Here is a 27,784-nt window from a genome sequence, read left to right as displayed (position 1 = left end):
TTTATTTTTAACCCTGAATTAATATTAAATCCTACTTCGCGGAAATTCACATATGGCGGTCGGAGCTGGAACGAACCAATTAACCGTGGCGACAGTGAGTTGAGAGGATTTAAGCTAACTTTCTGACAAGCGGCTGTGCGAGTTGGTGGGAAACCATCAACATATTTATGATATTACTTATATCGGGCACAGGGAAAAAGCAGAGAGAGTTAAATAAGTAGAGGTCGCGGTACGTACAAATTCTGTTCCTAGACTGTGATGTAAGTCATGTTTTGGTGCCAGTCCGATCTTATACCTAAATTATATTATACCTAAATTAACTCCTGAGTCACTCACAGTGTACACAGAACACATGAAAGACAAATGAATTAATTGAAGCAGTAATAAAAAAAGACAAGTCCTTATTTTTATCTCTGTGGTTGTCTTGCACACTGATGGGTGTTAAAGGGAGGAAGTATCAATAATGAAACACCAACGTTGCTTATGCTGTTGTGATTTTTCTACGTGAAAATCTGATCCGATTCTCAAAAAAAAAAAAAATCTGATCCGATCGGAAGGCAAAAAATGTGGATCAGGACATCCCTAGTTCTAGACATTTTTAATAAAATTATAATCGACATTATCCGCCAGGGGTGCACTGTCAGAGTAGAAGACGCGGCACAACTCTGGGACTGAAAATGGTAGCAATGCGTCATCTGCAGTTTGCCGGGGCTGTGTTGTATGCTGTATTTTGTACTTGCCCCCAGACTTTCATGAACCAAAATGTCTTCGTCAAGAAGGAACAAAGTGGATACGGAGTGTAGAGTTTATTTTAAGAACGATGGGCCACTCCCTAGTCAATCTGAGGTGAATGTGAAACCTGCAAGATTGGTGTGTAAGCAACAAGTTTTGTTGCTGAAAGAATATAATATTCAATGTCACTAAACAAAAAAATATGAGTTTGCAAGGCCGGCTGAGATACGACAAGATAGATGAATTGCGGGTGGGTCTGATGAAACAGTAGTGCATTTTCACCCGGAGTTGAGAGGTCTGACAGCCATCTACCTAATAGCATTAGTTTGAGCAATCCATTCAGGAAATTGTACTGTATATACACTAGGGGTGTCACACGATCTCGCAAAATTAAAACGTGAAAAAGTTTCTCCTTCAGAATAACACAGTCTTGACATAATAAATTAATTAATAGCATGATAAATCTAAATTAACTTGATAATTCTGCTGGACACTATTTATTGCCATGTGCATGCATGCTTTCTTTTCTCTCGCCTCCAAAGAGGCATGACGAGAGTTCACTCTGTGCTTGTTTTCAGCCCCTGGGTGCATCTGCTTGAAAGAAGTGAGCCCTTTTGTTGTACAGTCTGTGTAGGCTCTCAGTCGTACAGGAGTTGTCCAACGAGAGAAAGGCTTCTTGAGACGTCATCTGTACTTCTGTGAAGAAGGTGTCGGACGTTTCGCTCCTCATCCGAAGAGCTTGTTCGCTGACGAAGCTCTTCGGATGAGGAGCGAAACGTCCGACACCTTCTTCACAGAAGTACAGATGAAGCTCTTCGGATGAGGAGCGAAACGTCCGACACCTTCTTCACAGAAGTACAGATGACGTCTCAAGAAGCCTTTCCCCCTTTTTTGTACAGTTTCTTTGGCTCTGTGAGGGGAGACAAGGCAGCTAGCATACATACAGCAGAAGCGTGTAGCCTCCTGAGGAGTAATGCAAGGTAACACTGTAGAAATTAGGAGGAAAAAAGATGACTGCAAAGCCAAATGCTACAGCCCCTCTGTGGGAATATTTCAGCTTCAAACCAAATGAGCAAGGTGGGCCCATTAACAAGGAAGAGCCAGTATACCAACTTTATTTGAAAGTGGTAGCAACAAAAAAGCAATGCAACAATCTTCCCCAAACCGACCCACTTTGTACAATTACTGATCACTTACAATGGACACATGTAAATGAAAAACTGAAGTAGGGCCTAATCAGCCAATAGGGAATAATCGGTATTCGGCCAAAAGTTGGAAGATGTTAACACTTATTTTTCACTAATAAAATGCAGGTAATATGGTGTTTTTCTTAGAAAGGTATCAAATTGTGAGAAGAAAAAACACATAGTGTGTGAATGTGTTAGTTGTCAAAGCAGCACCGAAGCCGCACTATTGCTAGCTCTGTTGCCGCCCATGAGTGCAGCATACAGGTAGCTAACATACAGCAACAATCGCTCACTCGGAACCATCACAAATGTGCCAACTGCGCAATTACAGTAAACGTAACAGGAAATCATAACACGCAAAAGTAATATTACCAGAAGTACAAGGATTGAGTATCAATGTGAATGGGCCATGTGTTGGTAAATCTATCAAAAGTACAAGCACGCATTCTTCACAATTTACAGCGTCAATGTTTCTATTAAGTGTGTGGGGCGAAAGTATCTTTCCGACACATTGGCTCAGACAAGCACCAAATACTGCTTGCGCCAGAAGTGAGACGAAGGGGATCCAAACCTTTATCAGTACGTTCATGCACCAGACATATTGCTCAACTCAGTGTCACATAAAATTAGAAAAATGGCCAAAACGTTCAATAATGTGCACTACTGGTTCACGTGTTATTTAAAAATAACTGAACTAAAGAGTTGGCATACTGTAGTGTCAGGCCGAGTATCCTAGTTTTCGGAATTCAAAATATGTTCACCTAAATAAGCGATTGTGCCACAAACACAAGAGTCACAACAGTAGCAGACCAGTTTAAAGATTAGTAAAGGGACTTTAACATGGTGTAAAACGGATGTATCTCAAGTGAGCCGCTGTTCGTCAAGACAAGGTATGTATGGAAACAGGTTATAGCTAGCGCTTGTTAGCCGCTGACGAGTCATAAACCATAAGTTTCTGAGGGTGAAAATATAATGACCTATTATTCAATATCGATGACGCTTAACTCTATTTGGGAACGATTAGCTTTATTGGTGGAACAAGCCATACCTTTTAAGTGACTGCAACTCTGCGTTCCGTTGATTTGCGATCCGTACCGAAAACACGATCCTTTCTGCACATGCGCGTACTGACGTAACATTGTTCACTAGTCATTTTTTTACGACAGAGTTTATGCGACATCACGTGCCGTGATATTTACATAGATTAGATAGTTAGTTCATCTCCAAGATAAATTCACATTTCCCTTTTTTTCCTTGTCCTGTTTAGTCATTAGAGATCTTTGTGTATCGGAGTGTGTTGTGAAGCAATTCGCCTCTAAATTTTTCGATATTCTTCTAAAATATTTGGCTGTCATCTATAATTTGGCATCTGCAGTTGTTTTAATGCTGTGTTTTGCCTCATCGTTGTGTTACATTTTTCAGTTGCTTAATCCCTGTTGTCCAGTAATGTTTTGCATCCGTTTACATTTTGCAAATGGCAAGCAAATGTTTTGCCTCCATTTCTTGACTAAGATTAGCTGATTAAGTATTCAGACATTTTAAACTCTTCAGCTTCTTTGCTGCTAATAGGCATTTTTTTGCTGTCATAAACCGAGTTTGCAGTTTTCTGTTGTGAGGCATTTAAGATTCAAGATTCAAGAGAGTTTTATTGTCATGTGCATGGTAAAACAGCAGTTATACTATGCAATGAAAATCTTATTCTGTTCATTCTCCCAAGAAAAGAAAGAAAACACAAGAAATAATAAGAACATAAGAAACATAAACATATATACCAATACATTAAGCAACAACAACAGAAGAGACATTAATACAAATAAATAAATAAAAAATAAAGTGCTATGAGTGTGTGCGTGTGTTGCGTGCGGCATGTGTGAGTGCGTCGTTGAGAAGCCTGATGGCCTGTGGGTAAAAGCTGTTTGCCAGCCTTGTGGTCCTGGACTTCAAACTCCTGTAGCGTCTGCCTGACGGTAGGAGTGTGAATAATGAGTGTTGTAGATGTGTGCTGTCCTTGATGAGGTTGTGTGTTCTGCGTAGGACTCTGGTTTTATAAATGTCTTGCAGTGAGGGGAGGGCTGCCCCAACAATGTTCTGTGAGGTCTTGATCACCTGCTGGAGTGCCTTCCTATCACGTGTTGTACAGTTACCGTACCAAACAGTGATTGATGGAGGCTGTAAGGACACTTTCGATAGTGCATCTGTAGAAGCAACTAAGGATTTTGGTGGACATGCCAAATTTCCTCAGTCTTCTCAGGAAGTACAGTCTCCTTTGGGACTTCTTCATAATTTGTTGGGTGTTGCGAGACCAGGTGAGGTCCTCACTGATGTATGTGCCAAGGAACTTGAAGGTTTTCACCCTCTCCACCTCAGTCTCATCAATAAACAGGGGTCTATGCGGCTCCTTTTCCCTTGTTCTTGGGTCGATGATCATCTCTTTAGTCTTATCTGTATTGAGAAGGAGATTGTTATCATGACACCAAGCTATGAGGTCCGCCATCTCTCTTCTGTATGATGTTTCAACACCACCAGTGATCAGTCCGATCACTGTAGTGTCATCCGCAAATTTAATGATGCTGGTGTTGTTCTGGGAGGCCACGCAATCATAGGTGAAGAGCGTGTAGAGGAGCGGACTCAGCACACACCCCTGTGGGGTCCCAGTGCTCACAATTCTTGAGCTGGATGTGCGATTGTGGACTCTGACTGACTGGGGCCTGCCTGTGAGAAAGTTAAACACCCAGTTACAGAGGGAGGGAGACAAGCCAAGTGTGAGGAGCTTATTTGTGAGTTTGTGGGGGCTGACTGTATTAAAAGCAGAGCTATAGTCTATAAATAGCATTCTGACATATGTGTCCTGGCCCTGTAGGTGAGAAAGGGCTGTGTGTACGTGAGAAAGGGCTGTGTAGATGGCAGTGTCGACTGCATCATCCATGGACCGGTTCTGGCGATATGCAAACTGTAGAGGGTCCACAGTTGCCGCTGGGATGCTGTTTTTGATGTGGGTCATGACTATTCTTTCAAAGCACTTCATGACAATAGGAGTGAGTGCTATAGGGCGATAGTCATTCAAGCAGGTCATGTTGCTCTTCTTGGGTACGGGCACTATGGTGGTGGACTTAAAGCAGGTCGGTACAGATGCTTGTGCAAGCGACAGGTTAAATATGTCAGCAAGCACATCAGCTAGCTCTGATGAGCAAACCCGAAGTGCACGTCCTGAGATGTTGTCTGGGCCTGCTGCTTTTCGTGGGTTTGTTTTGTTCAGAACCCTGCGCACATCAGCTGATGTCACCATGAGAGGTGAGTCCTGTGTGCTCCCCAAGTCCAGCCACCCTCTCTGCTCATCAGGAGTTTGGGTGTCAAAGCGGGCATAGAACTCATTCAGCTCATCTGGAAGTGTGGTTTGGCTGGACGTGCCTACGCTACTCCGCTGTCGATAGTCTGTGATGTGCTGGAGCCCCGCCCACATGCGCCGAGGGTCTGAGGTGGAATAGTAGCCCTCCAGCTTCTGTCTGTACTGTCTTTCCCATTTTAATGAGCGTTCTATCAATATTTTGGTTTTAGTATAAATTTTGCTTGTTGTTAGTCAAACTTGAGTGTATTCATACTTGGCTCTACTCGACAAGAGAGACAGGTTCAACAGCAACCTTACTCTGTTGTCAGCATTACATCCTGTCTGACAGCACTGAACAAAAGGGTCTCAGAAAAGTACCTTACAACAACATGAAATTAAAAGCACATAGTCAATACAAACTCACTAGTGGTACGAGCCTGGAGTTTGTTTTCAGCATGCAATGGTCCCTTTGTCGCGCACTGCTCTGGCGTTGTCAGCGCACAGCAAATCCATGCAGCGCACAAAATCAAATCCACCCTGAACTGTAACTGTAACATTTTGCAATGCAACTCAGTGGGTGACAGGCGACCACAAGAGGTAACAACATATACTTTAACACAGTGTCCGAACACTGAAGATCCTGTTCGCACGGATTTGCTTACACAGCCAATCACTTCATTAACAACGCGTTACGCAGTACATGCAGCTGTTTTGCAGGTTAGCATATAGCTATTGGGGCCGTGGCGTTAACAAAGCTAAATGTTGCTTGCTAACCCTGTATTATGGTGAAATGAGCTGGCAGTGCCACATTCACTGACTTTTTGTAAGGTTGACAGGGTGTCGGAGTATGTGCGTACAGAAGAACAAGAGGTGAAACTGGGTCTGATTTTTCCTTTTTCGAATGAGAAAGGGCTGCTCTAAAAAAAAAAAAAACATGTTGTGTAACCGTGCGTGTTTTATTGCCGTGTTTTTTGATGGCCGGACATACTGAAGGTTGGCTCCAGCATACCCCCGCAACTATAATGAGGATAAGCGCAATAGAAAACGGATGGATGGATGGACACAAACATGTAAAAACTGTGGAATTCCTAACAGTATATATTTTAATAATATTATTACTATAATCTTATTTCCAAAACTGATATGCATTTAAAAAAAATTTCATGCCCGTGGCCTGGTGGTTGGGCAAAGACTTTGCTCTGAATGCTGTAAGGCCCCATGTTACATACTCCGAAGCAGTAGATGGCGTTATGCACCTTTAAAGCCATGACTGCAAACCGCCATTAAACTAAAAGAATAAGAAGCGGCAGCAAATGTGAAGAGGGAAATTTAAAAGTGGTTGACGTCAATAAACAAAACACGCCTTGAAAACAAGGACAAAACGACACTAAAATGACTTCAAAGTGACAACTTGTATCCTGAATGTCAAAGTAGGTCTACTAGCACTTCCCACTCGAACATTTTGTGTTCGTTTCTGGTTGTTTATACGGTAACTTTTGTAAGGTAGAGAATGGCATAATGACGAGAAACGTCCTTTTGTTTGCTTGCACGTTTTTCAAAAATAGTCATTGTTTTTCCCTCTAAAGTGCCACTTTTCTCAGTTTTGTTCACTCCTTCGATATTAGGTCGACTTGATTCTTACAGCTTTACTTTAGCTTCATGTGAGGATATCGAGACTACTTGCGAGTTTTCCCTGTGGGACGATCAATAATGGGCCGATGGGCGGCCGTTTTTTTTTTAAAAAAGCGATTCATTTATTGTTTGCCTGCCTTGCCTTGGTAAATACGGTAGCTCCAGTATCGACCTTGGAACATGCCGCTGCACACAATACACGGGGTCGTGTTTTTTATAATTTTACTGTAGATTTTACCGTCCAAAAAGAACGTTGTCTTTTGCATGTGTTTGGTGGTAGGAGGACGTTGTAATTGTTTCACAACTCTTGCTGAACTGTCTCTGAACTTATTTATCCAAAGTATTGGAAAACAATAACCACACTAATTCATTGACGAGTTGCGGCTTTTATGAACCACTCGATACTTTAATCAAAGGATGTTACATTGAAGATACAAGCTTACAAGTCACATGTTGAAATGTGAGGTGTTTTGAGTATGTACATCTGCTATTTTCACAGTTTTGGATCATTGCTACCTATAATGACATCCACCAATCATGTCACCTGCAGATTTGAAGTGTTTCAAGTGGAAACATGGACCTTTTTTAGTGCCCGCAGGCCAATTTGCTTTACGAAGGACATTGATCTAACAACTTGTCACATATTATTGTTTTCCATGCTTTAGCCAACTAGTCAAAGTTCTGACTGCATGCAAACAATTTGTTCTTAAAATACAATCTTGTTCAAATCTATTGCACACAATGCCTTTACTTTTCATGTCCAGACTTGTGACAAGCGGTAGGCCCAGTACAACGGCTCTTGTGCACATGATCTCACCAGAGACCCCACTATAAATGATCTCACTCCTTCTAACCCTTCCACTCTTTTTAAATCATCACCCTCAAGAAACCACAAAGATCCCGAATGACAGAAAGTTCTGTCTATCTAGTTTTATATACTCCTGATCAACCTGTTCAAACATTTAAATAATTCACATTTTGCACTTTTCAATCGTAAGGAGACTCTTAAGTAGAGCTTCACAATGCAAAAAGAGGAAATGTGAGTGAGACGAAAAAAAAAATTTGAGTAAGCAATTTATTTCCACCATTAAACTGAAATAGGCTGTTCATCAACTGACCAAAAGTTGAAGCCCACAGCCTTTTAAAAGTCAAAATCTTGGATTAAATTCTTGTATGCAAAAATGTGGATTCACACTGTCATGTTCTCTTGATGGCAATGGCAAAAAAGAGTTCTCTGTTTGAACTCGGTCGGATTGTTAAGCTGCATAAGCATGGCCTCTTCCCGTAGCATGCCATTGCTGCTGAGGTTGGATGCAGTAAGACAGCCATTTTAAGCTTCTTAAAAGATCCTTAGGGTTATGGAACAAAAAGGTCAAGTGGTAGACCCAAATAATGTCACTCATCCTGAGCCGGAGGAGCCGAGTGCAATCCAACAACCATGAGACAGCATCTGCAAGGGAAGGGTTTTAAGAAGAAAAAAACATCTTCACAGGCCTTGTCTACTTGAACGCTACAAAATTGCCTTTTTAGAATTTGCACGAGAGTACCAAACATGGGAGGGACACTGAAAGGTGGAAGAAAGTTTTATTCTCTAATGAGTAAAAATGTGACTTTGATGGTCCTGATGGCTTGCAACATTAATAGCATGACAAGGAGAACCCACCTGAGATGTTCTCCTCCAACGGAGAGGCCGCCATCATGATCTGGGGTACTTTTTCCTTCCTTCATGATTTTGTTTTTGGGGTTTGTGAGCTATTGTCCTAAACTTTTTATCAGTTGATGAACGGTCTATTTCAGTTAATGTTTTTTTGCAATAAATTGCTTCATCAAAAAAAATGTTGTCTCACTGCATTTTCTTCTTTTTGCATTTTGAAGCTCTCTTCCTTAAGGTCCAACAGTACAAAATGCTCCACTGGTCTTAAAATTTTCATCTGGAGTGGATATACTTTGAGTTATATAAGCTATATCTATATAGTATCTATGGGCAGATATAACTTGAGATATTCATAGACCAAAAAGTGAAGGCCAAATCCAGTCCCGCTTGACCCCTGTGTATTTATACTCTATTTGCAGCATTTTAATGCATCATCTAGATCATTCATTGTTGCTATCTTACCAGGAGATGATTTCCGTGCTCATATTTTTCTACTTTGGACCCACAGCATCTCATCGGATTGATTGGACAAATGTGACCTTTGACCCTGGAGGCTGGGCACCCGTTGAACGGCATGAAGAAAGTCAGACGCTCGCAGGAAGTGCTGACCGACAGCAAAATGGTGGACACGTGTGAGTGATGAACATATAAGCCTCGTCTCAGTTGGTACACTTGCATACTTACTGTTAGTTTTTTGAGCGCAATAGTGCACTCCAACTGGGAAGTATGACCAAATGAAGTGCACTGCCAGTACCAGGATGCTGCACTCAAAATAGTGAGTGAATGGTGATGGACACTTACCACCCTCAAATGCATAGTCGCAGGGAGGGGTTAACTCCAGTGGTTGCAATTCACCATTAAGTAAATATTTAATCATTTCTAGTAAGTGTGTAATGACAGTAATGTATTTGGAACAGAAAAATTCACACACTCAGGAACTATGTACACATTATACTTACTGCAGTCAAGTGACGCAAGTGTTCCATTTGAGACATAGTCATAGTAATGAACATTCTAGAAGGTTGAAGTTGACATTTTTAGTCAGATTGGCGCACAAGGCCCAGTTCATTCATATAATAAGTAACTAATGTCATCTTTTAATGTTATTTTGCTGCTCTGCAGGTTGTGTTCTATGCAGAACCTCAGATGACGACCCAGCCTTGTTTGGGGAAAAAATCACTGTGCAGGAGCACAACATCTCTGTGCACTACTTCTGTCTGGTTAGTGTGTGCGTGCGTGCACCTGTGTGTGCAGTGTGACCTTTGATCTTCTCCTTTCAGCTGACATCCTGTGGTGTCTACCAGCGAGGTGAGGACAACGAGGGTGTGTTTGGTTTCCTGGTGAACGACATCAAGCAGGAGAGTCGACGCTCAGCCCGACTCGTCAGTTCCCTTCACAACCTTTTGACTCTTGATTATTTCATCATAGGCATTAACCACTGTACATGTTGTTGTTTCCGTGTGCATTTCAGACATGTTGTGTGTGCAAGAAGAAAGGCGCGTGTGTAGGCTGTTATGTGAAAAGTTGCAGAAAGATGGTTCACTTCCCGTGTGGACGCAAGCACAACTTTATTTCTCAGTTTACTGGAAACTTCCCGTAAGTGCGGCACACTCTCCACATGCTCTAACCTTTCACCTGCACTCCTGCAAAGTTTGTGTGTGTGTGTCTGTCCAGGTCTTACTGCTCTGACCACAGTCCCTCCCAGTCTGTGTGCGTGACCTCTGACCTCACTCCGCCAAAGTCGTGCTCCGTGTGTTTGGACTCCCTGGAACCCGTGCTGTCTTACAACATCCTCAAGTGTCCATCCTGTCACGGCAGCTGGTTCCATAGAGACTGTGTGCAGGTAACCCATACACATGATGGCAGACTTTTGTCACGCCTCCTGTGAGCAGACGTGCTCGTGCATCTGACTCTGACTTTATGTGTGTGTGTCTGGCAGCGCCATGCGCATAGCGCCGGCCTATTCTTCTTCAGGTGCACGCTTTGTAACAACAAGGACGAATACCAGGAAGAGATGCTGCGGATGGGAATATACATACCAGAGAGGTAGTGGACCTGACACATCTATAGGAGAACACAGGTGCACGCTTCATGCTACACCTCTCTTTGCGTAGAGATGCATCATGGGAGTTGGAGGCCAACGCCTACGCAGAGCTGCTGGAGGTCTATATGAACTGTGATGCCCACTTCTGCCTCAGTGACAACGGACGTGCACACTCTGCTAAGACTGGGTAAGACCTGACAGGTTCTGACCAATGCTGCCTAAGATCAGGTCTAAACTGCCATCGTTCCGTGTTGCTACGGCGACGACATCTCATTGCATCTCAGGTGGTTTGAAGTAATCCGCTGTCGGCTGTGTGGATCCAGAGGGACTCATAGGAAGTGTTCTGGACTTAAGGTGGACACCAGAGACTGGGCTTGTCCTGAATGCGCCAAGGCGACTGATGGCAAAGGTCCAGTCACTGCAACATTGCTGGATGGACGGATGACTGGATCCAGACCGTGTAACATGTTTGTGTCCAACAGCCTCCCTGGTTGCGTCTCCTCAGGGGGTTCCGAGGAGGAGTCTGCTGTCCAAACGTCGCCAGCCCTCAGCCCCCTCATCCATCAGCTGCAAAAGGTAAACAACGTCCCCTAGTGTTTGTGTGTGAGCAAGCTGACTTGTGGCGTCTCTCAGGTTGTCATTACCTGCAGCGTCAGGATCTCCCGAAGAGCTCCTGCGGGCTTTAGCGCCTCCGCGATGCCCCCTGCTGGCTGAGCTCCAGGTGGAGGTGAGCGGGGACCAAGCGCTGTCTGCTGCTTTGAAGCTGGTCAGGAGGCCAGACTTTGACCCCACACTCCATCTGTCCGTCAGGTACGTTCATGCCGCGGGTGGAAGCGGACGCAGCAGCGGATGTCTTTGTGTCAGCATCCGCCATCTCTGTGCAGGTTCAGAGACGAGCAGCAGAAGTTTCCCAGCAGCCCTTGGAGCAGCGACATGGCCAGGCAGTACTTCTTCAAGCTCCTGGTGCAGCAGATTCAGGACTCTGTGCTGTTTGAGGGTCCAGATGGATGTAAAAACCTGGCGCTGGACTCTCAGGGTACGAGGGAGACGTAGCAGGGGATGCAGGGGTGTCGAAGCTTACGCTGACTCTTTGTGGTGACTTTTGCAGCTCTTCGGGACGACTTGTACTTTGACGTCGGCTGCCTGCTTGCGCTCGCTGTGGTGGACGGCAGGTCGCAAGTGGGATTCTTCTCACGTGCACTCTACCAATGCTTGTTCAACTTCCCACCCAATCGCCCACTCAGCATTGCTCACATGACGCGGGACACGCGCCTGAGCCACCAAGTCCGCAGGGTGAGTACCGCATGGCCTCGCCTTTATTTCTGCAGAGAAAGTACCTTGGTGTGCATAAGTTGAAGTAGAAGTTATCTAAGTTAGACGGGCAGCCGGTCTGAAAAACCAGAAAAAAACCTCCCTCAAGCAGAATCCAGATTGACCGGTCGTGTTGACCTGACAGGTGTGTCTATTGGCTGGTTTCAGATTGCGGCGGCGGAGTCTATGGTTGAGCTCAGGGACGCCATGGCGGCCAGCAGGGACTTCCTTGACCTGGCAGGCTGCAAGCAACCAATCAGAAACCTCCAGGAAAGAGATGCCCTGGTGGAGGACCTCGTGAGCTTCACATTGATCACCAGGATGCAGCTGCCACTGCAGAGGTGAGTAGTGCCTTACACAGCGTGTGGCACAGCAACAGAAGACAAAAGCTTGTCCTGTGTCCGCCTGCAGGTTTCGGGAAGGCCTGCAGACTCTTGGCGTCTTTAAGCAGGTGGGCTAGCAAGGTGCACATCATCTTCTTCTGGAGGGTTCTGAAGACGTGCAATGTGCCTTGCAGGTGCAACTCTTTCCATCCGTCTTCTGCAGCGTCTTCTGTGAGGCAGAGATTCAACTGTCGGCGCAGATGCTCGTTCAGCTCTTTGTCGCTAAATTCTCACCGCAGGAAGAGCGTGTGAACAGAGAGACGGCCGTGGTCAGCTTCTGGAGACACTTCCTGTTTGAGTGTGAAGGTGATGTTAAGCTTCTCTTCTTCGTCAAAGTGACTTCGGTGGTTTTGACAGGCTTGTCTTCTACTCCTCCAGTCGGGCGGAGCTCTGTCTCCCTGCAGGACCTCCTTCACTTCAGCACAGGGACCGAAAGGCTGCCGGCCGCTGGCCTGCTCCCCCCTCCCTCCATGTCTTTCCTCCACCCTCCAAGCTCCGCCCCCTGTGATATGGAGGAGTGTGGGGAGGAGTGTCTCTTCCCGCAGAGCAAGCCTGACAAGAACCTCCTCCTCCTACCTGTCACCTCCTCCTATGGGGTATTCAAAAGCTCCATGGAGCAGGTGGTCAGCCACCACATGCACCTCCTGCCCAACGTTATGTAGAGGCGGAGTCAGGAGCCTGGTAAATGAAAGACAATAAACAAAAGCCAACATGGAAGCAATATTATTACTGTTCTTCTCAATGTAAGTGTCTCTTTGTTTTTTTATTATTCATATAAACGTGGCTTTGTTTGTGACTTTATGTTCGTCATGTGTTCATTTACTTCAATCCAATGAACAATGACTTTAGACATACAGAGTAAGCATCAATTAAAAAGCTTCATGTCACGTGTTACTGTTTCACGTCAGTGTACTGTATCATTCCACTCACTAGGGCAAAATAAGTAAAGAAATGCGAAAAACTACTATTGGATCCCCTACAAAGACCTCGTCCAATAACTTATTCCGTGACTTTATAAACAATATACTGTTGCAACAGAATGCTTTGCTGGGAGTACTTCCTACTTCACAGCACTGGACTGGACAGCTGGACTGCTTTGTAAATATTCCATATTAATGTTATGCCATTCCACGCGGTATTTGTAGTTGCGTCGATGGACAACTGTACGACTGAGAGCCTACACAGATTCAAATGCAAATGTTGACAGGCATGGGATAGGCACCAGCTTTCGATGACGTTGAACAGGATGTCAAAACCAGCGGTAGAAGGATATCTGTTGGTTGTGGCAATAGTTCACCTAAATGGCAACAGAGTGACGCATCTTCTTTCTTGGTTTGTCTGTGCTGACACGTCATCACAGCCCCGTCACAGCCAACAACATCCAACATGGCGGCGTCAGTACGCGAGAAGCAGACAGGTCTGTTAAACTCTGCTATTTACTCATTTGTAACCTTTTTCAGTGACATGCCTTTACGGCACTGGGCAGTTAATAGTGGAACGTTGTCGAGTATGACACAACACAAGTTTAAACGAGTGTCAAGCCTCGTTTAAGCGAATTAGCTGCCATTTGCTAGGGGACCGATGCTCTCTTTCTCAGCCACTTTGTCTCAATAAACTAGCTTTACAACATAACTTTAGTACTAAAAGCGAAACGTCAACCAGCCTATTATCTCCTTCATGATAATTGCATATCGCAATGGGCAAAGGCAATGGATAATTGTTTTCTGTAGAAGCAGCAAGACTCCATTCCTCACAGTCTGACAACTTCTAAACGAGAAGTGCTAGCAAACAGAACGATGAAAGGATGCGGGAGCTACTTGTACATTAAAGATGCTAAAAGTAATCCAATATAGGCCAACTTATGCCAAGTTCCATTCCATTCCATTCCATTTTCCTCCGCTTATCCGGGTCCCGGTCGCGGGGGCAGCATTCATAGTAGGGAAGCCCAGACTTCCCGGTCCCCGACCACCTCCTCCAGCTCCACCGGGAGGACACCAAGGCGTTCCCAGGCCAGCTGTGAGACATAATCCCTCCAGCGTGTCCTAGGTCTTCCCCGGGGCCTTCTCCCGGTTGGGCATGCCCGAAACACCTCACCAGGGAGGCGTCCGGGAGGCATCCGGACTAGATGCCCGAGCCACCTCAGCTGGCTCCTCTCGATGTGAAGGAGCAGCGGCTCTACTCTGAGCTCCTCCCGGATGACCGAGCTCCTCACCCTATCTCTTAGGGTGAGTCCCGCCACCCTACGAAGAAAACTCATTTCAGCCGCTTGTATCCGCGATCTCGTTCTTTCGGTCATGACCCAAAGCTCATGACCATAGGTGAGGGTAGGAACATAGATCGAACGGTAAATTGAGAGCTTTGCCTTCCGGCTCAGCTCTCTCTTCACCACGACGGTCCGGTACAGCGACCGCATTACTGCAGACGCTGCGCCGATCCGCCTATCGACCTCACGCTCCAACCTTCCCTCACTCGAGAACAAAACCCCGAGATACTTCAATATGCCAAGTTGTCTGAACAAAACACCTATATGTTAGCTTTGTCTTTGTGCTCACATAGCAAATTAGTGCAGTGTTTCCCATACATGAATTTGTGCCCCCAGGCCGCACTTTGGAGAACCCTGACTTTATTTAGGTTTACACATTGTCACAATGATGTACTTATTAGACAAAATATGAAAGGTCTTTGACAAGATGTTGTGCGCTATGTGGTATAAATCCATGTTTGGATGAAGTTTTGTCACGTTTGTGTTTGACATCTTTAGTCGCTCTGAGGCGCATGTTGAACTTCAATGCTCCCCCGGTGAAGAACACCACAGCCGAGCCAGTATGGAAGGTAAACGTTTAATTTTTCAAGTACAGGTCAGGAGTATTGGTCTCTTTTAAGACACTGTCTTCAGTACACAATTTCAAGACAAAATTGGCTATGTTGACACTAGAGGTTTTTTTGCTCATGTGACTTGTATCTGATTTTTTAATTTCTGTGTGAACAGTACAATTCCAATGTGTTCAAATAAGACCCAAGCCTCTTTCGTATGTGGATATAAATCCGATATGTATCCAATGCTACTGCAGTATGAAGAGTCAGGTCGTGTATGTCCGACCTGTACGTCATCGAAAGGCGTGTTTTGCCATGCGAGAGTTGGGGAAAGGTACGCGCAGATGTAGGAAAAAGGTACTGTTATCTGAAAATTTAAAAAATATGTGTCAGTGAAGTGGCTCACGTCAATGTCCAACCACTCCTGCCTCCAATTCCTCACCTACACACGCCTCTGAAAAGCAAGTTCCCCACAAACTGCCATAGCCAAAATTTTTGTCCTCTTTCTTCATAATGTCTTATGCAAAATAATTTCAGTTAAGAAAATGTTGTCTCCGGTTGAAGAAAATTCTTAAAATTGCGCAAATGTGGAAGGATTGACACCACAAATTAGGGTTGGGGTTTACATATGTAAACACTTGCTAAAGCGCCGCGTGTGATGTTGTGTTGTGAGCGTCACTTCCCGGACGCATTGCATTCACATTATCATGACACTTTTTTTTAATGTCAGATTTTAACAAAAAATTTGAATAGACCATCATGAACGTAGTAAGCAAGGCTGAAGTGTTGTTCTTATTTATTCTTGGCAAACAAAAGTTCTTGTTTACTCTCGCAAGCAAACAAATGTTTATACCCTTGTTGGAGTTCATAAGACAAGGGGAGAGGCAACAAAAAAAATCAATAAGTAAATGTGGGGTCATTGTCATTGTGACCTGTGTTTGCTTGTAGGTGTTGATCTACGACCGCTTTGGTCAGGACATCATCTCACCTCTGTTGTCTGTCAAAGAGCTGAGAGACATGGGCATCACACTGCACCTGTAATCAACAAGCACACACAAACACTCAAACATCAATAGAAATTCAGATTTATATGGCAGCCAGTCTTCCTGGTGTAGGGTTATACATGTTCTTGAAAACATGTTTGCTACTGACAGCACAGCCTCACATACAGTAGATGATGTGTTTTTTAATGGAGTTTCTGTGTGTGTTCAGACTGCTTCACTCCGACAGAGATCCCATTCCCGATGTCCCGGCCATCTACTTTGTCATGCCCTCAGAGGAGAACATTGACAGGATCTGCCAGGTGTGCACGTTAGATTACGCATGCTAAGACAGAGAGCAGGACTAGCTGGAAAGACGACTAATCTCTAAATTTACTCTCTGGTTGCTTGAAGTTGACCAATTGGGATGCAGGGTGCACACACACCAGTTGAGATCTCCTGAAATGCACACATGCACAAAACAAGCTGCCATGCTGGTTAAAAATGTGTCATTTGTCCTGAAGGTGGCGACAAAGCCAAGATGTTACCACTGAACTACAAGGAGTTCACTGTTAATGGGGTGGTCTGTCTGTGCACATGTGTGCGTGCGTGTGTGCGCGTGTGCGCGTGTGTGTGTGTGTGTGTGTGTGTGTGTGTGTGTGTGTGTGTAGGACTTGAGGAATCAACTGTACGAGTCGTACTACCTGAACTTCATCTCGGCCATCAGTAGAAGTAAACTAGAGGACATTGCCAGCGCTGCTCTGGCTGCTAACGCCGTCAGCCAAGTTACTAAGGTTACCATGGTTACTCTGTAGAAAGATGCTCCTAACACGTAAATGTGTTAATTATCACTGACCACTGGTGTGTGTGTGTGTCAGGTGTATGACCAGTACCTGAACTTCATCACACTGGAGGACGACATGTTCATCCTCTGCCATCAAAACAAGGAGCTCATTTCCTACCACGGTAACCGAGTGACCACATGAGCAGGACCATGTGACCCACATCAAAAACCATGCTGTCATGTCCTCCCGCAGCTATAAACAGAGGAGACGTCCAGGACACGGACATGGAGGCCATCATGGACACGATCGTGGACAGCCTCTTCTGCTTCTTCGTCACGCTGGGTGTGACCCTGCTAGCTGATACTTCGTGCTCCCCTTCACAATGTCCACGTGCGCTTTGACATTATTGGTGTGTGCGTGTGTGTGAGCAGGTGCTGTGCCAATCATCCGTTGTCCTCGTGGGAACGCAGCAGAGATGGTGGCCATGGTGAGTGAACCGGCACTTGCTGACAATACATATCAGGCTAAGATGGGACCACTGCTTGTACCATTACATTAGAGGTGCCTCGCCCACCCTTCGTGTTGTTATTTGGACTATGTGGACACACTTTGTCTTTGCTTTGCTTTCTGTAATGAGCATTTGTGAAATGAAATACTGAGGAGGAGCGATCCCATTACAGTCGGCTTTCCTGCACACATTCCGCCCCCCAGCAGTAAACATAGGGGAGACACTGTTATGTCATTGTTGTGCACACGCTTGGTGTGCATGTGTCTCATAGAAGCTGGACAAGAAGCTTCGTGAGAACCTGCGTGACGCCAGAAACAGCCTCTTCACAGGAGACAACATGGCTGCCGGACAGTTCAGGTAAAGCAAAGGTGGTCACAGGTGATCTCCCATCATGCATTGTGATCTTGTCTCTTCCTGTGCAGCTTCCAGAGACCTCTGTTTGTTCTGGCTGACCGCAACATCGACATGGCCACGCCCCTTCACCACACCTGGACCTATCAAGCACTGATCCACGATGTGCTGGTGAGCTGTCAATCATCTGTGAAAAGTGTGACAAGTAGATGAAAGGTCCAATCGTGTGGGTCTGTCCACCAGGACTTTCATCTCAACAGGGTGATGATGGAGGAGGGTATAGGTGCAGAGCAGTCTCCTGCTGGCGCCAGACCAAAAAAGAAGAGCAGGAGGACATATGACCTGACAGCTGCAGACAAGTTCTGGCAGAAGCATAAGGGCAGGTGAGTCGTTGAAGACCCGAGTGGGCCCACCTGACTGCGCTACTGTTTGTGACTTGCCTTGTGTCGCAGTCCCTTTCCAGAGGTGGCCGAGTCGGTCCAGGAGGAGCTGGACACGTACAGAGCACAGGAGGACGAGGTCAAACGTCTGAAGAGCATTATGGTGAGGGACTCGCCAGCTCTGGACCTTCGCTCTGTACCGACAGCTGAGCTCTTTGTGTGTTTGTGGGCAGGGCTTGGAGGGCGAGGACGATGGCGCCATTAGTATGCTGTCAGACAACACCGCCAAGCTCACCTCCGCTGTCAGGTACTCACCCGACTCACTGCTTAATGTGTAATGAGATGTGTCTTCTGGCAGCAGAGCAGCACCGAAACACTCCTGTAGCTTCTCAAACGAATCAAGGCACAGTTTTTTATTTTCAGTGAGACTTTTTAAGATTATCTATCAATTATCAATTATCGAATTGATGCCATCTGTGATTGGCTGGCGACCACTCCAGGGTGTACCCTGCCTGTCGCCCGAAACTAGCTGGGATAGGCTCCAGCATACCCCCGCAACCCTAATTAGGAGAAGCGGCATAGTAAATGTCTCGTTGGAACTATGCCTAGGATAATAATAAAGTACCATTAAGTAATTAATCACACAATAAATGAAAATTAACTTGATAACTTTGCCAGCCTCAATGTATTGACACGCGCATGTGTGCCTGTTTTCCTCGTCTCTCGCCTGTATATGCATCCCTCATTTACCTACACATACACCACTAAACACATCTTTGTTTTTGTTGTTGTTTAGCTCTCTCCCTGAGCTGCTGGAAAAGAAACGTCTGATCGATCTGCACACCAACGTGGCCACTGCCGTGCTGGATCACATCAAGGTAGCACATCAGCATCCAACATATATATGGCTGTGGTCCATTACGCCACATCACAGCAATGATGGAATGTTCTGCTACGTCATGTGACATGTTTGTGTCTTCAGAGTCGAAAGCTGGATGTTTATTTTGAATATGAGGAGAAACTAATGAGCAAGTCCACTCTGGACAAATCACTTCTGGACATCATCAGTGACCCTGATGGTATGTGTACACACATGTGCACGTGTTGAACCGTTTTTTATCGGTGGGTGTGTCTGTGCGTGTGTGTGTCAGCTGGCACCCCAGAAGACAAGATGCGACTCTTCCTCATCCACTACATCACAGCTCAGCAGCCTCCTCCTGAGGTAAGACCCAAATGGACCACTGGTCCCCAGCCCTGCCAAGGTCAAGTTTCATTTATTATTATTTTTTTATATATATAGTGCCACCAAAGTCTGTCCATTCATCCATTTTCTATGCCGCTTATCCTAATTAGGATCGCAGGGGTATGCTGGAGTTTATCCCAGCTGACTTCGGGCGTGAGGCGGGGTACACCCTGGACTGGTCGCCAGCCAATCGCAGGGCACATGTAGACAAACAACCATTCATACTCACATTCGTACCTATGGACAATTTAGAGTTGCCAGTTAAGCTAACATGCATGTTTTTGGAATGTGGGAGGAAACCAAAGTACATGGAGAAAACCCATGCACGCGCGGAGAGAACATGCAAGCTCCACAGAGATGCCCAAGCGGAGATTCAAACCCAGATCCAGGAACTTAAGTCATTTCAGGACATATCTCAGTTACACGTCTACACATGATTAATTTATTAAACAAAATCGTCTTATGTTATTGATTTTATATACATGACAGAACACACACACTCACACACAGGTTGTGCACGTCCACCCCAAATGTAACTGTAGAGCAATTGCGATAGTCAAGTACGCTGCGTTTGTGTCAGTCCAAATCCCCCAACCCCGCCATTCCGTTTGAATGGGTTGAACTTGAGCTTCACTTTTGTCCACTTGCAATCGCCATGATTTAAGTCTGCATATTAATTTGATACCAAAGTGAAAGTTTAACAAACATGGTAAAGCAGTATCCAAAGTACAAAAAATACATACAACCAGCGGTAAAGCCTCTTTTTGGGGGGGGGAATCCCCACTCTCTCATCCTGAGACGCACATACATTGACAGGTTTTCACAGTACGGTGATTGGAACATAAACTAAATCTTCAAGATTAAACTCTTAATCTACAACATAATCATCAAAGTGAGTTACTTACTTATATAACTCACATAGAGTAATGAAGAACTTCATCCTGTGTCCTTCCTTCTGTGTGCTCCGACTGTGCTCTGCGCTGTGAGGCAGTCAGGCGCACTCGTAATTGCGAGAGATAGGCACTAATTGTTTTTCCTTTTTATTCACATACCCCCAATGACAATTGGCATACCCCTGGAAATTTGGGAACCTAGGTGGTAGATGATTTGTTACGCATCTAGATACCTGGGTTAAGATATGATTAAAGTATGGTATATTTTAAATAAGGGTGTAACAATACGTGTATATGTATCGAACCGTTCAATACACATGTGTACCGAACCATGACCCCTGTATCGAACAATACGCAGTTTCATATTTATTTTATCAACTTCTGACGCCGCTCTGTGCTGAAAGCTCAATGTATCTGCGATCAATTACCCTTAGGTTGCATTGTCAAGCACAGAGCCCACATTCATACCATGCTGAAAATGTTGAAAAATGTTGGCAATTTCAATAAAATGTCAATTAAAAAAGACAAGGTAATTTATTTTTTTGGATTGAAAAAATATCGAACCGAACCGAACCGAACCGTGAATTTTGTGTAACGTTGCAGCCCTAATTCTAAAACAGAAGGATTTGTTAGGATTCGATGCAGTGTACAAACGTTAGGATTCATATATATACAGTTCTTCGGTTACGGTTTGTTGATGTAGACATTAATCTTACATTATGAAACAAAGAAGCCAATTCTATAAAAGTGGCATTCTTACAGTATTTCCAAACGTGTGTGAGAGCACATCATCTCCCCAAGCATGCTGTAGGGCAGGGGTCCCCAACCTCCTTGCCACGGGAAATGTTCAGACGCAATGATAAAAAAAAAAACACTCTAAAAATAAAATAATTTGTAAATAACGACATCAAATTTTATGTATGGAGATACATTTTGGAAATATGGGTCATTATTTTATTAAAAAAATAGCAATAAATCTCAGTTTTTGCATGTTTAATGCGAGTGGCGACTTTGTTTGATGATCCTTGAACACACCATCTAACTTTCTCTTTGGGAATGCATAAAGGTAAGATTTGAAGACCTTATTGAGTGCTAATGTGTATATTTGTGCAGTGCACCTCTCTGAAAAACAAAGTCCAGGCTCATACTGGTGGATGGTGGTCTGTATTCATTTAGTGCTTTTAATCTGATGTTGTTCCTGTCATAGTTTTACACAATACATAATAAATACGATAAATTAGATTGCTATATACATGTTTTGCTGATGTGTTGAAAATCTTCCCCGGTGACGAGCTAGCGCGCTGCTAAAGCTAGCACAGCTAACACTGTTTACATCCATTCTCACAAGCCCCCAAATAGCTGTCCTCGGATATGCCTGCTGGTACCTAGCAGCTCGTAAATTACAGCTTGTAGTTCAAAGCAAAAAATCAGTTAAGATACGGCTCGCATCTAAAAAACACTCTGTATTTGGGAAACTAGTATGCCAAAGTACCACTGTATAAATGACAATTTTAAAATCACCGGCAGTGCTCTACCTTCTCACTTCTCTCTGGCAGTCGACGTACTCTGACAACTCAACTCACAGTGACAGTAGATACAAATAACTTTGGTCTTGTTGCGAGAGACATCTGCTAGGGCTTTGTAGCTAAACATAACATTCAAAATACCCTGTTCTTTGTCCATTTCTGCTCAGTATTTGTTCCCGCTTTTGGCTCCACATCCACCACTACGTTTCCTTAAACTACTGTGTAGGCCGAGTGTCAAACAGGACGTGCGCATCAAAAAAATAATGCCGTTAAAGGAAATTTCCTTTTACAAGTTATTAACACGTTAACTTTTGACAACCCCAGTGTTAATATAGATTAAAATGTGATAATATTTCTCAATATTTAAGAGAAAAGCTGTCTTCGTGGGCACAGAACAGGGAGAAGCCAAGTAGCATTGCTACTATGAATAATACACGTAATAAGGAAGTGGCAATGTGCGAGCACGTTAATCGTGTATCAAAAACATTACTTGTGCTGTTAAAGGAAATTTCGGTACTGCATTAACTTTGACAGCACTGATTAGTGTATGATATACTCCTTCAGAACGTAGCTAGCGTTTTGAAGCTAGCGGTGTGTGCATGCCATAAATGGACCTTCCAGGCTGCGCGAAAGGAGTCTGCCAGAGATGAGAGCAGCGATATTCCGTGTTGTAAATCAAGTCCCTGGTGTCTTTTCTAAGAGGAGAGGAATGCTTTTTTATTCTTTATTCTTCGTATGGACCTTCTTCACTTTCCAAATATGCAAATCTTTGTGGTCTTACTAGAACTTTGTGTCTTTGTTCCATCTTTTCAGTCAGACTTGGAGCAGTATAAAACGGCTCTGTTGGATGCTGGCTGTGACCTTTCACCCCTCAGCTACATCAAACAGTGGAAGTGAGTGTGTTTTATTCATCAGACTTCTTAGAATAACACGACAAGCTGGGTTGATTTGCTACACACACACGTGCATTAACGTCAGAGTGAAGGGACAGGACGGAACACACTATAACAAGTAAACAACACCCAACAGGGGGTTTGACGCCTTGCTCGAGGGCTCAGTGCTGAGGACGTGAAGTGAAGAAGCAGGTGTCCCTCAAGCATTCCCATTTTCCATATTTTAGTCCAAGTGCCTTGCAGAAGTCAGAGCAAGTGAATGTAAACTCACATGGAAGGAAAGTCCAGCCTCCCAGAGGAGTGCTGTACACTTAAAGATGTTGTGGGAGGTGATTTAGACTCTCGCTTATCCTTCTTGGAGACAACTTGACGTGTCCCCGAAAAACCTCTGCAAACTTTGATTTCAGGTGAAGGACAAAGAAAAAGCTTTTCTGTTAGACGTTTCTAAGTTGAGTACAGTGGAACCTCGGTTACCCTGTTTTTCGGTTAACGTTGAAAATGTATGCCAAAATTTTGCCTTGGATTGCGTACATTCCCTGGTTAGCGTACAATATGGTGGACGTCTTGTTGTGTTAATACACTGCGTGAGTCAATCTGTGTTCTTGATGTATTTTTATCACAAAACATCCTTCTTAGCACCCTAATAGCTTGCTATTACAGGCAAACGGGAATCACTGCCTGATGATGCAGTTCTCAAGTCTCAAAAATGTTAACACAAAACAAGTTTTTATAGTTTTATAATTATATTTTGACATGTATTAAATCCCTTTAATTCGTCATGTATATACATTTAGAATTGTTTTATGCATGTAAAAATATAATTGTAAAACTACTGTATAAAAACCTGTTTTATGCTAATATTTTTTAGACTTGTGGCGTAACTGTTAGTTAGCAAAGAACTACAGCGTCAGCCAGTGATGACATCATAGACAGGGGACGGAGCTGACGACATTAGACTACAATTATGTAAATTGGACCGGCAACCCACAACCACAAATAGATTTAAGTCTTGTGAGAAACACAGGGCAAGAGATAACATATTGATGCTGCTGTGGCTCCAACTGGTTAATACTTCTGTGTAGCCACTACACCGTCTCTTCTGTCGCTGGTTTATGAGCCTAAGTTCTGAGTCGGGAGTTGAGCATGTGCAATTCTGGGATTGAAATGCAAGGGGCAGTATTTTCTGGTGAGTCAACTCGGCGGAGAAGGCTTAAGGAGGACCAGGAAGACAGAAAAGGAACGTGACAGTACGCTTCAGGAAAGTACATATGTAGCTACCTTCAATTTAGTGGTCAAATAGGTTTTGTGGCTCCAAGGGGGTTTTAATTTTGTGGAAACAGGCCCAAATGAATCTTGATGGTAAAGCTTGCCGAATCCTGAGCTAGCGTATGGAGTATCAACTAAGTATAAAGAACGTCTGTAATTCAACATGGGACAAAGATTCTTCAATTCTAACAAAAACCTGATGAGTGTCCTTCACCAACATTGCCACTCTGTTCAGAAGATGTCTGGTGTGATGCATTGCGCTCGTCTACACAGATACATTTGTAGTTCCTGTCTAGATGTCGCTGAAATGAGCAGCCAGTCATGTTTCATTTTGCTGCACAGGGCCTTTACCAAGATGGCCGCCACTCCAGCCAACTATGGCAACAGTGGAGTCAAGCCAATGGGGTAAGTCCGCTTCCTGATGCGTTGTACTATTCTTCGTGATTACCAGCCTTACCCTGTCCTCCCATTTCTGCTTCTGGGCTCACCCTCCGCTCGCTTCCCTCCTCCCATCCTTGCAGGCTCTTTTCCAGAGTGATGAACAGCGGCTCACAGTTGGTCATGGAGGGAGTGAAGAACCTGGTGCTCAAACAACACGTGAGTCACACACCCACACACCTGCACAAGTCATTTACTCATCTTCTACTGGAGAACAACAACCTTTAGCTTTCTTCCTCCATGATGTAGTTAAATTCACTTTAAATCAGCAGGGGTCTCAAACTCAACATACCTGGGGTGTATATCAAGTATTCAATCTGGAATCAGGTTTCAACCAAGTGACTTATGTCAACAAACACCACTGGAAGCTGTCACGAGTCTGAGCTATGATGGGCCGTAAGTGATAAAAACTATAAAACATGAGACGGTCATAGGAACATCAACTTGCAAGGAAGTTGCTCTTTATTTGGGCACGCAGTAGCCAAGACGGAATTGGCAATCAGGCTGTCAATACATGGGAAACGGCAGGTCATTACTCAACATAACAGTAAACAATACCTGTATCTATTTATACATTATTACCGAATTGGGCTGAATGGGATGTGTTTTCTGTGGGAACACTGCCTATTTTTGTAGAGAAAAATTATTTTTAAATACATTTTTAGACCAAAACCCAGCAAATTCCTGGGGTGTGCATGGTGGTGGGTGGACTAAAGATGCTTGCAGGATGAAATCATGTGTAAATATTGTCTTCTGTTTTAGTCATCCTTGCACTGTGTGTGTGTGTGTGTGTGTGTGTGTTTGTAATCCTATCTGTGTGTGTGTGTGTGTGTGTGCGCGCATCTGCACATGGAGAACAACAGCACAAGCAGATAATCTTTTATTAGTATGTTGATTTGGTCACGCTGATGTCAACACTAACTAATTAGTCTTTTAAAGTCATGTGACTTATTTGTTGTGTGGTGTGTGTTGTGTTGTGTTGTTACGTCTGTCTACAAAATATGCACACATTTTGAGAACAGCTTTTATGTCTTTCAGAATCTTCCAGTCACTCGAATCCTTGACAACCTGATGGAGATGAAGTCACACGCTGTGAGTTTGAACGAGATCAAAGATGTTGCTGTATGGGATGTTCTGTGTGTGTGTGTGTGTGTGTCCTCTGTGACTTCCTGTCTGCATGCTAATCGATGCTAATGACATCCTGACCGTGACCATTGCTAATATTAACAGCGTAGTCCCGCTGGCAGTCATGTGACCAACATCATCTTGTGTCTTCTTCCAGGAGACGGATGACTATCGATACTTTGACCCCAAGATGCTGCGAGGCAGCGAAAGGCAAGCACACACCCCCTCGTGCCATGATGTTATGGTGTGATGTGTCATGTGACTGACCCTCGTCATTATGTCCTCCTCAGTTCCATTCCCAGAAACAAGAACCCATTTCAGGAGGTGAGCTGACTGATTTATTGAAGCAAGTAAACATGTCCAAAGTGTGGCTTGGGGGTCATTTTTGGTCCACAGCTTGTTTTTTAGCATATTATACATACTGTATTAGGCTTGTCTCGATTATCAATAAATCAATTAACCGTACAATAAATAAAAACGAACTCGATAATTTTGCCAGCCTCGATATATTGACATGTGCATGCATGTTTGTTTTCCTTCCCTTTCCTCTTCACTCTGTGTATCTGTCTCAACACCTCAGCGTGTTGATTCTCTAGCGGAATGAACGGAGTGAGTGAACCCTCATGTCAGTCATACAGTCTTTGTCCCACTGGGGGTAGGCGGGGCACTAGCGAGTGTACACAGAATGTGCACTTGCTATGTGTGTTGTGTGCTACATGATCCAATACTTCTTTGTGCCTTTTGTGGGGACGCAACTGCACACTAATAAAGTCACTGTCACTGCAGTTTTAAGCCATAATAACGGCCACAAGGTGGCAGAAGTGCATTTGATAAGAGCTCGGCATAGATCATTCGCATGTATTAACACACTTGACAGCAAGGAGGAAGTTGAAGAGCATGGAGTGTAGCGTGCAGAAGGTTAAGGATTGTAGCGAAATTTTAAGGCATGCACACACGCCAAATGTGAAAATTGTAACTAGGTCATTGTGTTGCATTTGTAAATAGTTATTTTGATGTAAAACGACCCTTTTTTGTGTTGTTTATGTTGTGGTACAGTTGTTTAGATCTTTGAGCTGTCACAAAAGCAAAAAAATTGTGTCAAAGTGAGAGTTATGCTTGAAATGTACTTTTTCACAAAAAGATAAAAAACAAACTTTTTTTTTCTGATGAAAGATGAGTCTAATCTTTTTGGTAGGTTCCATGTTTATATAGCCATCCAATATTCTGTGTGCCTTGAAAAATCAGTCCAAAATTGTCAAACGGCCAGTACTGAAGGGGTTGTCTTTTGAAAAATGGCTGGGATTGAATGAGTTAAACATAAACGGCGTATTCCACACAAAATTGTATATGCAAATGAGCTGACATCTGCATTGACACACAATGTGAATTAAGAGTATTTCCGGGTTATTTCTCCATTTTTTTTGTCAATATTCAGACAACAATGAAAGTGACACTGATTCAAAAGTCTAATAGATAGTCCATTTTAGTTTCATAGTTCTTATTTTTTTTGTTTAATTTATTATTTTGGTTAATTTATTTTATTTAAAAGCTCTTACAATGTTAAATACTCTTGAGAAATTAAATTTTATTCATTTTGATACGGTGTACTTGCATTAGTATGCCATATATTATCATTACATGAATGAAAAAATTGTTCCAAAATAATGTTGCCAATAATATTGTTTATCGGTAATAATTTGTAGGACAATTACTGTCCAGCAAAAGTTGTTATCCTGACAGGCCTGTACTACATTTAGATATCATTTATAATGCACATATTACACTTGTTGTTCTTTCAGGCTATTGTGTTTGTGGTGGGAGGAGGAAACTACATTGAGTACCAGAACCTGGTGGACTACACTAAAGTACATCACGACCTCAAATTACCTTCCTGTTTAAGACCACCTGCATGTCTACTAATGCTACTGTGTGTGTGTGTGTGTGTGTGTAGTCTAAACAGGGCAAGAAGATCATTTATGGCTGCAGTGAACTCTTCAATGCAGCTCAGTTCATCAAACAAGTGAGTTCATTTTTATCTTCTTCCTCAAACACCTTCTTGACTTTTTTTAATGCCACACTTTCGTGTGTGTTTGTGTGTGTGTGTGTGTGTTGACAGCTGTCACAGCTGGGCCAAAAGTGACATGGACGCTCAGCAACAGCAACAACATGTGAACGTGGTCTACTTGTGTACTGTCAAGATAATAAAGTGAATAAAAACACTGACTTCCTGTTTGTATGTCTTTAGTGGATGAAGACATCACATCTGTCAATCAAAGGCAGACACGCCTCCTCTCTAAAAGTACTGCGTGAGAGA

The 27,784-nt window shown here is 43.8% G+C and overlaps 3 protein-coding genes across 5 annotated transcripts in view; 2 read left to right on the top strand and 1 right to left on the bottom strand.

The window, feature by feature from the left end:
- The window catches only part of setd3 (SET domain containing 3, actin histidine methyltransferase), a 28,436-nt gene extending 25,401 nt beyond the window's left edge, over positions 1 to 3,035 (bottom strand). For both annotated transcript variants that reach the window (XR_008573443.1, XM_054796696.1), the window contains exon 1: positions 2,968 to 3,035. The gene's annotated coding sequence lies outside the window, so the exon portion shown is untranslated. The remainder of the gene's footprint in view (positions 1 to 2,967) is intronic.
- g2e3 (G2/M-phase specific E3 ubiquitin protein ligase) lies at positions 2,667 to 13,151 on the top strand. 2 transcript variants are annotated; one of them, XM_054796695.1, is made up of 17 exons: positions 2,667 to 2,809; positions 9,039 to 9,162; positions 9,653 to 9,750; positions 9,811 to 9,912; positions 10,002 to 10,126; positions 10,205 to 10,373; positions 10,470 to 10,576; positions 10,645 to 10,761; positions 10,859 to 10,983; positions 11,057 to 11,150; positions 11,208 to 11,384; positions 11,459 to 11,610; positions 11,683 to 11,867; positions 12,054 to 12,226; positions 12,297 to 12,336; positions 12,403 to 12,574; positions 12,647 to 13,151. In XM_054796695.1, exons 2-17 carry the CDS (start codon positions 9,105 to 9,107, stop codon positions 12,928 to 12,930), a joined length of 2,178 nt encoding a protein of 725 aa, XP_054652670.1. In that variant the 5' UTR covers positions 2,667 to 2,809; positions 9,039 to 9,104; the 3' UTR covers positions 12,931 to 13,151. The 2 variants fall into 2 exon arrangements, with proteins under 2 accessions (XP_054652670.1, XP_054652669.1); XM_054796694.1 differs by lacking the exon at positions 2,667 to 2,809 and adding an exon at positions 6,554 to 6,674.
- A 378-nt stretch (positions 13,152 to 13,529) lies between these two features.
- scfd1 (sec1 family domain containing 1) lies at positions 13,530 to 27,764 on the top strand. The gene is made up of 25 exons (XM_054797231.1): positions 13,530 to 13,685; positions 15,030 to 15,100; positions 16,031 to 16,119; positions 16,295 to 16,385; positions 16,734 to 16,856; positions 16,941 to 17,028; positions 17,100 to 17,189; positions 17,279 to 17,334; positions 17,627 to 17,712; positions 17,778 to 17,877; positions 17,950 to 18,089; positions 18,159 to 18,249; positions 18,320 to 18,393; positions 18,883 to 18,964; positions 19,069 to 19,165; positions 19,238 to 19,308; positions 22,562 to 22,641; positions 24,250 to 24,312; positions 24,429 to 24,504; positions 25,384 to 25,437; positions 25,628 to 25,680; positions 25,761 to 25,794; positions 27,270 to 27,335; positions 27,422 to 27,490; positions 27,587 to 27,764. Exons 1-25 carry the CDS (start codon positions 13,655 to 13,657, stop codon positions 27,608 to 27,610), a joined length of 1,899 nt encoding a protein of 632 aa, XP_054653206.1. The 5' UTR covers positions 13,530 to 13,654; the 3' UTR covers positions 27,611 to 27,764.
- Positions 27,765 to 27,784: the final 20 nt, after the last annotated feature.

Source organism: Dunckerocampus dactyliophorus, chromosome 13, assembly GCF_027744805.1.
Source record: "Dunckerocampus dactyliophorus isolate RoL2022-P2 chromosome 13, RoL_Ddac_1.1, whole genome shotgun sequence".
In the NCBI taxonomy this organism is placed as follows: domain Eukaryota; kingdom Metazoa; phylum Chordata; class Actinopteri; order Syngnathiformes; family Syngnathidae; genus Dunckerocampus; species Dunckerocampus dactyliophorus.
The sequence above is the reverse complement of the archived record's forward strand: the minus strand, read 5'-3'. Positions and strand labels throughout refer to the sequence as shown.